The sequence below is a fragment of the Oryzias melastigma genome, linkage group LG15, assembly GCF_002922805.2.
Source record: "Oryzias melastigma strain HK-1 linkage group LG15, ASM292280v2, whole genome shotgun sequence".
NCBI classification, from domain to species: Eukaryota; Metazoa; Chordata; class Actinopteri; order Beloniformes; family Adrianichthyidae; genus Oryzias; species Oryzias melastigma.
Window position 1 is genome coordinate 8,885,199 of NC_050526.1, and position 16,522 is coordinate 8,901,720.

Below are 16,522 nucleotides of genomic sequence, written 5' to 3' on the forward strand. Positions count from 1 at the left end.
ATAAAATAGTTAATGAGGGTTGGATTGATTCAGATGGAGCACTACTGAAGGCCTAGGTGTGAAATGCACGGCCCGCCACTGGCTTTTAGTGTAACTAAAGCGACTCGGTGAAGAGAGATTCTACAAAGGTTGGTATGAGTGTTTTTACATCAATTAATATCTTTACATCATTATTTAGTTTTTATCAGGGTTTATACAAAGACTTGACAGGATGAGACGTTCAGAGAATCAACTTACTTGCCGGTTAGCAGTTCAAATACCAGGATTCCCAGAGACCAGCAGTCAGCTCCGAAGTCGTGGCCTTTGTTCATGATAACTTCTGGTGCCACATATTCTGGAGTCCCACAAAAAGTCCAGGTTTTTCTTCCAATACCAATTTGCTTTGCAAATCCAAAGTCTGCCTAAAAAATGAATAAGCAGAGATGTTAAAAAGAACTGAGGATGAAAAGCAGTTACTGTGCTGTTTGATGAGACGGTTTCCACCACACTGAACATGGAGCATAGAAACAAGATAATAAAGCATTCAGGAGCAAAATTATCAGCTTGTGTCAGAAACCTTGGTCTTAGTTCAGGTCAGTGATCTTTCAACAAGAATATGACCCAAAATCCTCAGCTAAAAGTCCTCAAGGCAGGCTAAAGTCAAATATTGTGAAGTGGCCTTCAGTCAGCTCTGATCCGAATCCTAAAAAGTAGGGGTGTAACTATTATTTTTAATGATTTGATTCATATCATAATTTGCGGTGGCCGATTTGATTCATTGTCGAAATTAGTTAATTTTGAAGGATTTAATTTGATCTATTAAAGCTGTTCTAACTGTTTTCTCACAGGAAGTGAGCCAAAGGTGTAGAAGTCTTGTAGACTATTGCAGACGTTATTTGATTGCAGTAGACATCAGATGCAACAACATTTTGGAGTTAAGGGTAAAATGTAAACAGTCTCATCTCAAGACCTGCTTCCATGCAAACTAACATCCTTTAACATACAGATCATTTCTAAGACATAAAACAGAATAATCATGGAAAAGCGTACTCTTTGTAGAATTCCACTCAAAAAATAACCTTCCATAGAATATAGATTCAGGTTCTACTGTTTATTTGATTTCAAGTATTTATTTGTGTATCTTTACTGGGGTTCCTGCTCATAAAACCCATGAAATTTCAGAAACCGAGGATTTCAGAAAATTAGACAACTGTGGAGAAATCTGAAAGACATGAATGTTTCTTCCACTAATCATCTACTGAACTGGAAGCGAGTGTTCCTCAGGTGTCATTAAACTGGTTCAGTTTGGTTCAGTTGTCTCATTTGGGTTAAATATGGAGAAGCCTTCAAACTTGACAACTACCCAGAAACAGAAAGTCTGATGGAAGGACAAATGGTGTCAGGAGAAGATGCAGCAGTAAAAGTGACGACTGTTGACTTCAGCCGATTACAAAAGGATCCAAGAATCTTTAAACTAGCAGCGAGAGTGGAGGGAGGTGGAGGAACAGCCTCAGAAACCTCCACATTCAGAGGAATTCTGGAGATGAACTACAACTGTCGAGTTTATCGGGTCAAGACACTTCTGAGCCTGAACCAACGGAGGAAACGTCCCAACTGGACCAAGGCGAAGAAGGACTGGACTGTTGAACAATGGTCCAAGGTTCTGTTTACTGATGACAGTAAAGCGTGTTCACCAGTCCAAGTCTGGTGAGGAGCAGAACCCAAACTGCTGAGGTCCAGATGGAAATCTCCACACTCAGTCGTGATCTGGACTGAAATATCCAGCACTGATGTTGGTAAACTCTGCTTTCTTCAGACCAAGATCACTGCAACAGTCTAGCAGAATGTTCTTCATGATTCCTTCTGCTGAGGATCTGGATGGAGATGCAGATTTCATCTTCCAGCAGGACCTGGAAGACTATTGTGGGTTTTATGAGCTGGAACTCCAGTTCACGTGAGAATAAACAAATAAATACTTGAAATCAATTAAATGGTGGGCTTTGAATCTATATTCTATGAAAGTATTATTGTTTGAATGGAATTAAATGAATCCACTTTTCGTGACATTCTCATTTTTTGGAAAGGGTCTGTACTTGAATGATGAATGATTGAATGAATGAATGAATGAATGAATGAATGAATGAAATGGTTTATTTCAAGCAATCAGGTCATAATAAATGAAATATCACCTAATAAATCACGAGTAGATCACTTGAAAGGGAGTGTAAGGAAGCGAATTTATATAATCCCACCCCGACTCGACCATTTTCTCTACATGAATTATCAATATCCGGTTCAGGACTTAATATCAAATATTAACAAAATCAGGCTGTTAAGGATCATTAAAATCATTGATGTAATCAAATTTCAAACCATTTATATTAATCACCTGATAGACAAAAAAACGTTATGTAGCTTTGTTTAATTTGTAAAACAAACAACTAAACAAAATGTCCAGTTGGATGCAGGAATAACTAACTGACACCGAAACAGAGGGCTCACCATTTTGACATAACCCTCAGCATCCAGCAGAAGATTCTCAGGCTTCAGGTCTCTGTACACTATACCCAAACTGTGGAGATAATCAAAGGCTTCCAGGACACAGCCAATGCAAAACCTGGCAGTTGGCTCTTCAAAGCAACTCCTAAAGGGTTGAAAGGATAAATTATGAAATACAAAACACAATTTAATGGGTTTTTATGTTAAAGACTTTAACCTTAACAAAAGGTCGACCTTAACTTTATCTCCAATAACATACAAAGTACAAAGGGAAGAAAAACACACCTTTTCAATTTTAAAGAGGCAAACATGCCAAACAGTGTGAGCAGGGGTTGAATGACCTTTTAGAGTCAAAGAACACGATCTTATCAAAAATACACAAGTAAATGTAAAGCAACTTTAAAGCAACCCAGCATGCTGCTGTACAGAAGGTATCCTTGTCTTTTTGTAACCATGCCACCAAACAATAATCATTTGCACATTTAAAACAAATTGTCTTATAGGTGAGGAAGAGCAAACAGAATGAACATAACACACTTAAAAATAGAGTTACCATCTGAGAAGGTTAGAAAATATTGGACTCTCAAAGCCAGCGGTTGGCTGGATCTCCAATCATCTCACTGAAAGAACCCAAAGAGTTGAATGGAAGGACCAGTTTTCTGATGTTCTGGTCACTCACTCGTGGTGTGCCACAAGGGTCTGTTCTGGGTCCTCTCCTTTTTACAATATATATAAATAACATAAGACAAAATGTAAGTGATGCAAGTTATCATTTTTATGCCGATGACATGATTTTATATTTTTTGCAGCTTCACTCACTGAAGCCACAAACCTATTCCAGTTAGCATTTACAGCTGTTTATCAAAACTTTTCTTAATCGAATCTTTCTTTAAACACAAATAAAACTAAAGCGATGCTATTTTCCACCCAGAAAGACAAACAGAAAAACATCTCTCCTATATCTGCTCCAGATGACTCAGTTATTGAAGTTGTAAATACTTTCAAGTATTTGGGAATTTTAACTGATGATTCATTATCTTTGAAGCCGCATGTTTGCACCTAAAACGGAGTTTCTACTTCAGAAACAAGCTTTGTTTTTCTGCTCATGCAAGAAAAAGACTTGTTGCTGCAACATTTCTTCCCGTCTTAGATTATGGGGATGTTTTATACACACAAGCCCCAGTCAAGGCTCTGCGTACACTGGATTCGGTTTTTCATGCCTCTTCACGTTTCATAACAAATTGTGGCACTCGAACTCATCGCTGTGGATTGTATTCTTGAGTTGGCTGGCCTGCTTTAGCTGTTCGCAGGTTCACACTGGTCCAAATTTATATACCTGGGATTCCTCTGACTTCTTCCTTCATATTTGAGTCTGGCTTTGCAGTGCAGATCAGATGAACCTCATACTCTCCGGTCTCAGGGCGTGTACCTGCTGTCCGTCCCGACAGAAAAAGGACAGATGGCTTTTTTCTACAAAAAACAATTCAGCTTTCAAAGCTCATAACTTTGTCTCAGTTTGACATTATTATAAAGGACCTGGAAACAAATTCACTAACCTGTAACTGTTTTAAATTAGTTACTTTGCCTTATTCGGTTTTATTTCATCACATTTATTTATTTTTTAACATATTTTAATTCTATGACCTGTCTTGGGTGCGTGTAATTTTTGTCTATTGACCAGGACTCCCTTAAAAACGAGATCAGAAGATCTCAATGAGGTTTTTTTCCTGGTTAGATAATGGTTAAAACAAAAACAAAAACGAACCTTTCTATTGTTTTAGCAAAGTCCACTCTCATCTATGCTTCTGTATTTCTGTTCCAAACACCAAATGTACTTTCATCCTGACCTGTTTTCTTACCCACCTGTTAAAATCGGCTCCAATCATGTCCTTTAGAGATAGCCTGGATCCCCTCATCTACCTCCCTCCAGAATATCAGGGACTTGATTCCAGTGCATTTTACTCAGTCTGACAACTTCAATCTTACAGAAAACCTTCACCCTCGTGCTCTCTTATAGGGTCCAGATGACCCCACCCTTACACTGATGTGCGATCCCTCCCGAGACTAAAGTGGACAGGACTTCATGTCTGCCACGGACTCCAGTGAAGATAAAAGAATCCTTGAAAAAAAAGTTCAGCCCTCTGTCTAGTGGATCCAGATAATTAATGTAAACATGCCTGGGATCGCACAAGGGTGACACATGTTTCACCAAGGTGATGCAGCAGTCTAAAAAACATGTATGAACACTAAGAGACAGTTTATTGTCAAGTTACTGCCATCTTATATGAACTCTAAACACTACAATTTGTTGAACCAATGGTGTAAAACAGGGATAGGTAACTCCAGGCCTCGAGGGCCGCAGTGTCTGCATGATTTCCAGATATCCAAGCTCTACTCATGACTGATTACCTGGTCTTGTCCAGCCAATCAGAACATTCCAGAGCAGCGGATGTTGGAAAACATACAGGAATGCGGCCCACGAGGCCTGGAGTTGTGTAAAAGGACCAACACTCACATGTCCCGCAGCACAGTCCACAGCTCTCCACCCAGACAAACTTCCAGCAGCATGTAGACGTACTTGCTGTCACGAAATGTCCGAAATAATCTGGAATCCAGACAAAGCCACGAGGACATGTTAATCCTCTCAAACTAATTAAAGTATTCACCATGAGAATGGAATAAAACTAGAGTGTTACATTGTATGTTTGTCATAAAATTAGGGCCGGGAATCGATTAAAAAATATAACTAATTAAAGATGATATCTGTGAATCAGTGAATAATCCCAATATGAAATCACACACAAAACTCTACATTTAGAACATTTATTTTCAATTAGTGCGGTCAATCGATTACAAAAAAAGATCAGATTAATCGCACGTTTGTGTTGTGATTAATCACTATTAATCACAATATATTCTCACAATATGGCACCGGACCATGGATTAAATAGTGAAAAAGGGATCTAAACCAAAAAAACCAAGATTAAAGTTATAAAAATTTTAGTGACCATGGTATAAGTGGGATGATACCTGACGAAATGTTTTAACGCACGTCGCCAAGTTAAAGCGAAGGATTGTTTCTTTGATTAGTTTGTGTTGATACATATTAACACATTATTCTTTTTGATTAATCGCGTGCGTTAATGTTCACAGCCCTACATAAAATGCTTAAAGCTTAAATACTGAGAAATTTAAAACTATAAAAGTGGACGCACTGAGAAAATAAGAAATAAGGTTCAGTTGGATTAAGAGTTAAAAAGGACAGAGCCACAGCTGCCACACAGGTAGGTGTGTGAAAGTCACATTTGAGTGTTAAGATGGTATTACTATTTAAGTAACTCAACTGTCAAATTTCACAGCATTAAAATCTTAACCTTTTGAACAATATTTTATTGCTAAAAAGACTAGAGGGCAAACTGAGTGAAGGCTGTGATGTAGCTGGGTTAAAAGGAAGAGTGGCCTTTCGGTTGAACTTTCCTTTGTCAACAAACTGCTCACACCAGTTTTTGTTCCTTAAAGTCAAAGTCCAGATAAATCTTAGAGAAAAGTTTCGATTTAGGTCAGCAGCATTTACTTTCCAGACCCTTGGCAACACCGACCTTAATGTAGCTCCTCTTTTCTCCAACTCAAGAGGACACATGAGGTCTGTGGAGCAGTTCTGTTGACTTTCTTTACCCTCTATTGCACTAAGAACACTCACTGTCAGAGGTTAGAATACTGCACACAAGTAATGTGCTGAGATGGCTGTGGTTTATTTTAAATATAGCCAAAGTGTCATGCTGTAGTGTGTTCCAACCTGATGATAAATGTCGAGCTTGTTTGTTGAAGGATCTTTTTTTCAGAGTAGATGTGCTGCTGTTGTCTGGTATCCACCACGTGTTTCTTTTTAATACATTTTAAAGCAAATGTGGTGTCTTCATTCTTTAGTTTCACCTGAGAAACAGCAGAGTGACAAACTATCAAACCAAATATATTTAAGACTCTCAGAATAATCTGTCCTACTTCTGTGCTGTCCCACGCGCCAGAACCCTCTAGTCATCGGTAGGACTTCTTTATCTCAGTCACTTCAGTTATTGTACATCCCATGCAGGGGATTGTCCTCCCATGAGGCTCTGTCCTCCAGCATCACATCCTCTGATCTTCATTGTCTGAGACATTCACTGAACACTCTGTCGGTTGGGGCCTTGAGCTTGACATATTCATGCATCTTGGATGTTTCATGCTGGATATAGTCCCAGGGTGCTGGATTTGGCATGGAATCCTCCATCACAAATATATAAACTGCCCCTCTCACCCTCCGCGGGTGGATTCCCCTCCAAGCTCGGGTCCTCTACTAAAGGTTTGAGGGTCCTGTGCAGTGTCTTAGTTGTTCCTAGCATTGCGCTTTTCTGGACTGAGATGTCTAAAGTCTTTCCAAGGATCTGCTGTAGCCACTCCTCCAGTCGAGTGCTATCACTTTCACTTTCCAAGCTTTCTCCAGTTTCTCAAGTTCCTTCTTCTTGATGTTATCACCACTTGGTACTGCCACATCCACCAAACAGCTTTCCTCTGTTCTTTATCCACCACTACAATGTCTGGTTGGTTCTCCATTACCATCCTGTCAATGTGGATCAGTTTAATTTAAATATACTATAACAGGGTGGGTAGAATATAGTAAGAAGACCACAGGATTTCATATCTGCTTTTTGCAGATTATGTTTTGCTCTCTACATTGAATCAGGATCTTCACTGAGCACTGGAGCGGTTCCTAGTCAAATCTTGATGAGAATTAGGATCTCCAAGTTAGAGATCATAGTTCTCAACTGGACAAACGTAGTTTGTCCTCTTCAAGTAAGTGAATGCCTCCTGCCCCAAGTGGAGGAGTTTAAGTATCTTGGAGGGAGGTTGGGTCTTGTTCACGAGTGAGGGAATGATGAAGAGTAAGACTGACAAGTATGGAGTTACTCAATTGGTGTCAATTGTAGTGAAGAAAGCATTAAGTAAAGAGGCAAAGCTCTCGATTTAATGGTCAATCTACGTTTCCACCCTCACCATGAACTTTGTGTCATTAGGAAAAGCATCAAATCCCAAATCAAAGCATCTGCAATGAGAAGCTCTGTCAATGGGGAGGAACTCAGAATAGGACTCTTCCTCCATATCCAGAGAGGTAACTATACCTTACATCTACCTGAAAGCTGCTTTTCTTCACATCTTCACCAAAGTCTTATTTTTCACTACTGAAGAATGTCTTTGGTTAGTTAGATAAGCTTTGGGTTCACGGATATTCTTTGCTCACTGTGCTCACTGCCAAAGAGTTTAACAAATTATAGCAAAAGCAAGAAAAAAAGAAAATGTTTTCCTGCAATATCTCTATTTTTAAGGAGGGAAATGTCAGTTGACATCTTAATAACTATTACCATGTTGCCGCATCTCACCAGTTCGACTCGTCCAAATCCTCCCACGCCCAGTGTCGCTATGACTTGAAGTTCTTGGAAAGGCTGATTTGCAGGAATGCGAGTGATCCTCTCCCTCAGTCTGCTTAACTCCTGAGCTTCTGGAGAGCTGCTCTGCTGAGAGTGCGGTCTAAGAGAGAATATGGGAGATTTATTGTTCTTCTATAATAATTCACTATTCTATAAAACAGCAATAATCACATGTTTTAATATAAGATAATGTTTGTTGAGTGTTGTAGTTTTTGAATGAGACAGTATTCTTTCTTTACTGGACTGGAAACAAACAGAGAAAACTTTGAGTTTTTAAAATCGGTACAAGTATTGTGTTGATAAGCAAACAGATTGACTCGTTAATAAACAAACATAAAGTTTTGCAGCATTCCTGCACTCACAGAAAGTTTCTCCTCTCGTCGCTTCTGGAAAGTTCTCCCACATATTCCTTCAGATAAGTCTGAAGTTCCTCATACGTTCCCACCATTTGGTTGAAATTACTGAGAGAGAAAGAGCAGAAGAGAAATGTCTTTAACTTCTGTTTAAAAATGACCATGCATGCAGTAACTTTAAAACATGGCTCATAACTTTGTTTTAGGTTTTGTGTTTTTCAAGGATCACTCCGATTGAAAATTACGCTTTATAGCCTTTACCTGCTCAGGTAGGCAGTCAAATGGTTTTAAAAAGTTTTGTAAAAATATCTATGAATGCCTATAAATATGGAATCTGAAGTTTGAAGAAACAGTGGTTTCAACAACAAACTGGTTTATTTAAAATTAAATGTTTTAAACAACCATGATAATAGTAAAGAACAAACCAATCATAATTTAAATATGTATTTCTAAACATAAAATAACTAAAACCTAAATGTAAACACTTAAACTGAGTGCACAATTTAACAAATAAATGCTGTTATGCTGTCAATTTATTGTGCAACAATTGAAAATGTTAATGCTTTATTCAACAATTTTGTCAACTGATTTAATTTTTTTTTCTTTTTCAGCTTTGAAATGACCAATCTAAACCTGTAAAAGCTGGATTACATGATTCCAGCTGTACACAGCATCACCACAAACATGCAATAATACTCACTCTCTGTCCACCACCAGGCATTGTGTGTCATTCTCATTGCAAACGATGTTGGCAGAGCGCACGTCTTCACTGTGGACCCACCCAGAGGAGAAAAGGAAATGTAAGATTTATATTAAAATAAAAACATGTCATACTTTCATCAATCTCACTGCAATCATTACAAACACACGAAAAAGGTTTTTGCTAAAAAAAAAAAGATCCAGTTGGAGCCATAATGATATTAATAATAGAGTATGTAGATTTTTTTCTTTTAAATGTTTTATTTAAGTAACATTGATTTGTCTTTGTCCATAAAATGTGCTCTGCAAATAAACTGGCCTTTTGCCTGTGTGCAGTTTGAAAATGGTCAAATGACCTTTGGAGAAAACATTCTGTCTAGATGAAAACTCCCTTCTATTATTTCTGGGTGATGCCATGTTACTGTCATGGAGCAACCTGCTGCTACCGTCTCCAGTCACCAGAGGGAGCGCTCACCAGAGTTCTGAGCTCACCACCTGCCATCTCCTGGACTCATCAGCTCAGCTGTTCACCTCCCCATCACCTCATCACCTCCTCAGCTTATAGTCTGGCTCCACACTTCACTCTCCGCGAAGCTTTGTTTGTGCCACCCTGCCTGCATCTCTGAGCGTCTGATTGCCTGCCGCCTGCCGCCTGCCGCCTGCCGCCTGCCGCCTGCCCCTCGCCTGGACTCTGACTCCCCTTCTCTCTCGCCTCGGATGATCCCATGCCCGTGTATGACCTCTGCCTGTCTGACTCTGCTTATTCTGTGGACTATTAATAAACCTGCTGCACGTGGATCCGGCTGTCTGCCTGTTTGTGACAGTTACCAAACAACATTGTGACAACTTGTCATGTTTTCTATAGAGCAGGGGTCTGCAACCTGCAGCTCCAGAGACACGTGCGGCTCATGGACCCTCCTTAGTAGCTCTTTGGTGGAAGAAAATTGAAATATTTAAAAAGTTGTATATTTTTCTGACTGTGAGGCACATTTATAAAAAAAACAGTTAAACTTTATTCAAGTCATTCACAAACATTACTGCCCTGACTATGGTTTCCATAATGCTCCAATCAAGCGAAATGTCATATTAAATACTAAAACATTTTGACAGACTGCCGTGCACTACCAAACTCAAGGTCAGAAAGTACAACCAGAATTCACACATGGTGGATGATAAATTTAACTTTTTCAAATGTTTTAATTGTGCTGTATAGTCCAAAAAACACCGTAAAGATTGCTAATTAGCTCCTAATCAATGCTAGATAGCTAAGTTTAGGAACTTCCACAAACATCTTTCAAATATATATTCTTTTTAGTCACTGCTCACCAACATTTTACTGCAGTGAGATGATCTTGTCTTTTATTTTGAAAGGGAGTCATGTCAAAAATAAACAATTAGAAAAAAGCTGTTTTTTTTTGTAATATTTGTTTTGTTATTGCACAAAAAACAATAATTGTTATTTATCATAATAGTAAAAATAACCTAAATACAAAGGAGAGTCTTATTTTTGTAAGAATTTGTGGCTCCCACTAAGTTGTGGTTGGTGAGAAATCGACCTGATTGGCTCCTTATATGTTGAAGGTTGCAGACCCCTGATATATACATACTGACTGTTTCTTATTTACAGATACTTCTACTTTTAGTTTGGACGGCACAACGTAGCATGTCCCTGTGTTTCCAATTTCATTTGAAAATAAATATTGTGTGGTACTGAATTTGTCCAGACCAATGTCATTGATTAGCTATTTCAAAAATAATTTTTTAGATTTCCAATGGTTGGATTACAGCAAATTGTGATTTATTATTTGTAAAATTAAAGTTACTTTGGGGACTATTGTGGATTTTTCTATAATCAAAAGAAAAATACCAACACTTTGATTCATGGAAGTATGAAACAAACAACTTGTAATGGATAAAAAAGAATGTGTCTTTAGTTATTATTTGTACCTGATGAGAGCTCTTTCTCCAAAGTAGTCACCGACTCCTAAGGTCTTAATTTCTTGAGGTTCAGTAAATCCCTCTGAGCTCTGAGTGACTGTGACCTACATTTTATAACATTTTATGAGATTACATCAGAATCAAGCAGCATCTTCATGTACAAATTGCAGTGGAGACACAAATGCTTATGAAGTATCAAATCATGCTAAATAAAACCCCAGTTTTATTCATTTCCAAATTTAAACTTAAGTAAAAACAAATCAAAATGTTGCATGCAATAACCCAACCTTCTGTTTTATGCAACACATGAGCAATTACTTAAAACTGGTATATTTTATCAAAAGATTCAATGGAAGACTAAAAATATTGTCATTTGTAAATATGCATGCTAAATTAAAAAGTAAAAAGCAGACTTGTTTTTTGGTAAAACTAGTTTGAATTGTTTTTATTGTTCTCTAACCTATTGTCAAGTATTGCTATGTTAAATGAAACCGAAACTGATTAAAATACATGATTTAATTAATATTTTATAGAGATGGAGCTCATTAAATTCAATGGTTGTGTTTTCCATCCGCTTGAAACATTTGTCATGTAATGTCATACCTCTCCTTTTGCAATGATGAAGAACGTGTTGCCTTCTTCTCCCTCTCGAATAATGTACTCCCCTTTCTCAAAATAGTCCTGTAACAAAAGAAACTCAGTTACTATGAAGTATTATTATGCACTGCTCAAATAAAGACATCTAAAAAATGTTACTCCACGCCAATCACATTTCTGTGTAATCAGACTGTCCAATTAGGAAGCAACACTGACTGACAATCAGTTTCACATGCTCTTGTGTGAGTGGAACAGACAATGGTGGAAATAATGGCCCCTGCAAAATGACCTCTAGCAGGTCACAGATGTGCACGTCTGCTCAAACTGTTAGAAACAGACTCCATGAGGGCGGTATGAAGCGTCCACTGGTGGGAGTTGTGCTTACAGCCCAAAACCGTTCAAGAGGCTTTGCATTTGCTAGAGAACACAGAGATTGGCAAATTTTCCACTGGTGCCCTGTAGTCTTCACAGATGAAAGCAGGTTTATTGGAAGGACATGTGACAGATGTGACAGAGTCTGGAGATGCCGTGGAGAACATTCTGCTGCTGCACCATCGGCCAACATGACCGGTTTGGCAAAGGTAGCCTGACTGCCTTTAGGTACCAAGATGAGAATCTCAGACCCCTTGTGAGACCATATGCTGGTGCGATTGGCCCTGGTTCCTCCTAATGCAAGACAAGTCTAGACCTCATGAGGCTGGAGTGTGTCAGCAGTTTTTACTAGACAAAAGTGTTGATGTTAAGGAAAGGACTCACCACTTCCAGACAATCAACAATCCTTCCCAGTTTCTCTTCAGGCAGTTGTTTGAGCAGAGATACACTACGAAAGAAACAGACTCATCAGTGCAAATGTGTAACACACTTTATGAATCCTTTTCTATTTAATGTGGGTGTTACAATTACTTTTTTTTCACCTTTCATGAAAAACAACAATGCTCTCAAGCTGAAGAAGGAGACCTTTCAGGCCTGGCTGGCTTGTGGGACTCCAGAGGCAGCAGAAAGGAACCAGCAGTCTAAGAGAGATACGGCCCGGGCTGTTTTGGAGGCAAAAATTTGGCCTGGGGAGGAGTTTGGTGAGGCCATGGAGAAGGACTATCGGTTGGCCTCAGAGGTTCTAGAAAACCATCCAGCGCCTCTGGAGGGGAAAGCAGTTTTCTCCAGGCACCATTTTTAGTGCAGGCTGAGTTCAACAGGGGAAATTGTCAGGCGGTGGGAGGAATACTTTGAGGATCTCCTCAATCCTACTGACACGCCTTCTCTTGAGGAAGCAGAGGCTGAGGACACTGGGGTGGAGATGGATTGGTGCTGTGGCCGCCATTATGCGGTTGCTGTACCGGCACGTTGTGGTGAAAAGAGAGCTGAGCCAAAAATCAAAGCTCTCACTTTACTGGTCGATCTTCGTTCCAGTACTCACCTATGGTCATGAGCTCTGGATCATGACTGAAAGAACGAGATCCCGACTACAAGTGGCTGAAATGAGTTTTTTCCGGAGGGTGGCTGGGCGCTCCCTTAGAGATAGAGTGACAAGCTCAGTCACCCAGAGAGAGCTCAGAGTAGAGCCGCTTCTCCTCCACATCAAAGAGGAACCAGTTGAGGTGGCTCAAGCATGTGGTCCAGATGCTTCTTGGACACCTCCCTGGAGAGGTGTTTGGGCATGTCTCACAGGGCAGAAGTTCTGGGACACTCTGGTGAAACTACTTCTCTTGGCTGCCCTAGGAACGCCTCGGGGTCCCCCCAGAGGTGCTGGAGGAAGTGGCCGGGGAGAGGGAAGTCTGGGTAACTTTGCTTAGACTGCTGTCCCCGTGACGCGGTCCCAGATAAGCAGAAGAAGATGGATGGATGGATAAAAAACAACTAAACTGACAAAAATCATCAGCAAATAAAGTTTTCTGTTTGCACATGCCCAAATAGATCTTGTTTTTTAAAATTTACTTTACGGCAACAATTAGGAGCTTGAAATATCATTTTAGGTTAAAAGTCTCACTCTGTTCATCCTTTGATGTATTTTCAAAGCGTTCCCTGTCATGATCCTGTGCTTCGGTTTTGTCATGTTTAAGTTGATTTAGTAAATGTTTATGTTTCTGCCACCAAGTCTTGTCTCCTGCGTTTGGGTCCTTCACCACCATTCCTGACATTCCCAGTGGTCTTTTAGTTATGATTATCTGCTTTTTAGACAAAATCAAAATCATTTTTAGGACGTAGTTTCTGCAGTGAGGCAGTAGTTTATTAGAAATGTTACCAGTGCAAGAAAAATGGTGAACAATATCCAGCTATCCAGTCATACAGGTTTGATCCAGATTCCAGGAAAACAAAGACGTTTATGGATCCATCCATCCATCCATTTTCTTAACCGCTTCTTCCCTTTCGGGGTCGCGGGGTGCCGGAGCCTATCCCGGCTACTGATGGGCGAAGGCGGGGTACACCCTGGACAGGTCGCCAGTCTGTCACAGGGCCTCAATCACACACACATCCACTCTCACATTCACACCTAGGGGCAATTTAGAGTCACCAATGAACCTATGAAGCATGTTTTTGGACGGTGGGAGGAAGCCGGAGTCCCCGGTGAAAACCCACGCATGCACGGGGAGAACATGCAAACTCCACACAGAAAGGTCCCAGCCGGGATTTGAACCGGGGCCTTCTCGCTGTGAGGCGAGAGCGCTAACCACTGCGCCACCGTGCAGCCCGTTTATGGATCCATTTGTTTTCAAATGGCTGCATTAGAATGGAAGGACGCTTGTGATCCCCACAGCCCATTTTAGACGTCACTTTTTTTTGTCTGCTCCTGATTCACTTACAGTTCATCAGGATGATTAACTCGAAGTCAAACCTTCTTGCAAAGCATATGAAAGCCAGTGACTCTTATCTGTGCAGCAACTTTAATGTCATGTGTTGTCTTCCAGCTACGAGTGCTTTGGTACCTGCGCAGAAAACTGAAGTACTCCTCATGTCTGGCTTGTGTGGTCCGCATCATGATAGTCTGGAAAGTCTGACGTTCCAGGGCCCAGATATGAGACTGTAACACAGCTGAAGAATGGTGAAGAGATTAATAACCAGCTGCTCTGTCGGGACACTGGAGGTTAGTTAAGGGCAATTTCAAACTAGGTGTTTTAGTAAGGGGAGAACAAAGTCCCATTTGGTTTGTGTGTGTAATTCTTTATTTGTAACTCATACAATACATTTGTGTGTTGCTGTGTATACCTGCAAATGTGTATTCACATGTACAAAAATTACAAAATCCAAAAAAAATACAATTTAGACACACACACCTTAAAATAACAACAGGTTGAAACTAACTTAACATACCAATCTTTAAAAAGTACGCACCAACCATCTGATACACATCAAAAATTAAAAACCTTAGCTCTGCTGCTCGTAATTAGTGTAAAGCATTCACACCGAATGCAATTTACGCGACAAATCCGCATGTCCCGCCCCTCTTTTGCCATGTGACAAATTCGCTGGTTGTTGCCTATTAAAAAATGTGTTCCTGAGTTTGACGCCGCAGCCATGTGTGGGAGGAGCTACCAGCTAATGCTTTAGGATGATGCTGTAAGAAACGGTGTCTGTGGATATCTCTGTTAGATTGTATGAAGACAGATGATGTTGAGAAATCAGGTTTATTTATTAGTTTTTATTAGTTCTAGAAAAACATCTGTAATTATGTCTCCATGTTTGGGTTATTAAGATTATTAATAAAATATTTTTTATTATAAAATACTTTTATCTGTGTCTGTATGACAGCTGCTTCTGCAGTGTTTCTGTGTCTCTGTGGCTGAGCTTGAAGGCTGACTGTTTCATGTTGACCAGAGGGAGTAAAAATAAAATAAGGAGACCTTTTTCTTTTTTTTAATGTTTCAATGAGGTCTGAGCCGACAGCCTCTACACCCTACAACGGCTCTCTGTCTGGTGGCATATTGAGCCATATTTTGCTTCGCCGCGGGAGCGAAAATCACTGAAAATGTCACGTGTGCAAAGCTGAGTTCCTGATTGGCAGATGAGATGCGGCGACCTGTCAAACTTCAAAAATTTACAATTTGGCTGTGCCGCCTGATTTGCACCGCGTCGCTCGAATTGAGCTGCTGCCAGACCATCAGGCCGTGCCAGTTGCTCAAACCGCCCCCCAGAGTGCGCCTATACCATTGACTTAACATTTAAACTGGCCGGCTTCGCCTCGCGAATCATGTTTGGTGTGAATGCACCTTAAGGATTCCGACAAACCATTGCAACAAGAACACTATGTAATGAATATTTGTATGCGTAAAAACCATATGCATTCCTCACCTTTGACAGTAGCAGTCCTTTTACAGTTGTACAAAATGGCGAGTTCTCCAAAGGCGGTGCCAGGACGCATCTCCCCCAGCAGTTTTCCGTTCTGAATGACCTCCAGCAAACCCTCTATAGGACCAAGATACAAAAGAACTCAGACACTCTCATCCTCTAATGCAAAAAAAAAAGAAAAGAAAACACAAGTATTTACTAAACATATTTTGGTTGAAGCAGCATATACTAACATCCAGATTGATGTAAATACTTTCTAGGTAGTGCAGACTTTTAGACCTTTTTGTAGTCTACCTTGTAGCTTTGCATTTCTGGTTCATCAGCTGTTCAGGTTTAGCAGTGTTCACTAAACTTTTTAACTCATTTAATTAAATTAGAAAACAGTTATTCAAAGTTTTTTATCCAACTAATGAAACAAGAGCTTCATTTTGCGCTGCAAAATTTCAAATCCCCAGTGTTGTTTCTCCACAAAACATGCTTATCTTAAGGACAGTTATATCTGTGACATTTATTTTTAGTGTTCTTGGAACAAAAGTTGAAGTCTCGTTGGTGTTTAAAGATTCTTTTCTCAGACGCATTGCTTGAAGGTGCATGGAGCGGCACCATTTGGCAAATCAAACTCTTGATGGGGACAGTTTCCTTTTTGGGCTTTGGCTCAAATTTATGATTTAGAAGGTGGCTTTCATGAAGAAGGACAAAGAGGCTATGCTATCA

The 16,522-nt window shown here is 39.9% G+C and overlaps 1 protein-coding gene across 1 annotated transcript in view; it reads right to left on the bottom strand.

Moving 5' to 3' along the window:
* LOC112161926 (cGMP-dependent protein kinase 2) overlaps positions 1–16,522 on the bottom strand; it is a gene marked incomplete in the record, with an annotated part of 23,059 nt that overhangs the window by 5,748 nt on the left and 789 nt on the right. Inside the window, 12 exon segments of the mRNA XM_024297481.2 lie at positions 238–401; positions 2,482–2,623; positions 4,994–5,083; positions 6,275–6,411; positions 7,893–8,040; positions 8,303–8,401; positions 8,994–9,062; positions 10,940–11,034; positions 11,534–11,611; positions 12,284–12,347; positions 14,449–14,554; positions 15,812–15,925. Coding sequence (XP_024153249.1) covers positions 238–401; positions 2,482–2,623; positions 4,994–5,083; positions 6,275–6,411; positions 7,893–8,040; positions 8,303–8,401; positions 8,994–9,062; positions 10,940–11,034; positions 11,534–11,611; positions 12,284–12,347; positions 14,449–14,554; positions 15,812–15,925 — 1,306 coding nt within the window.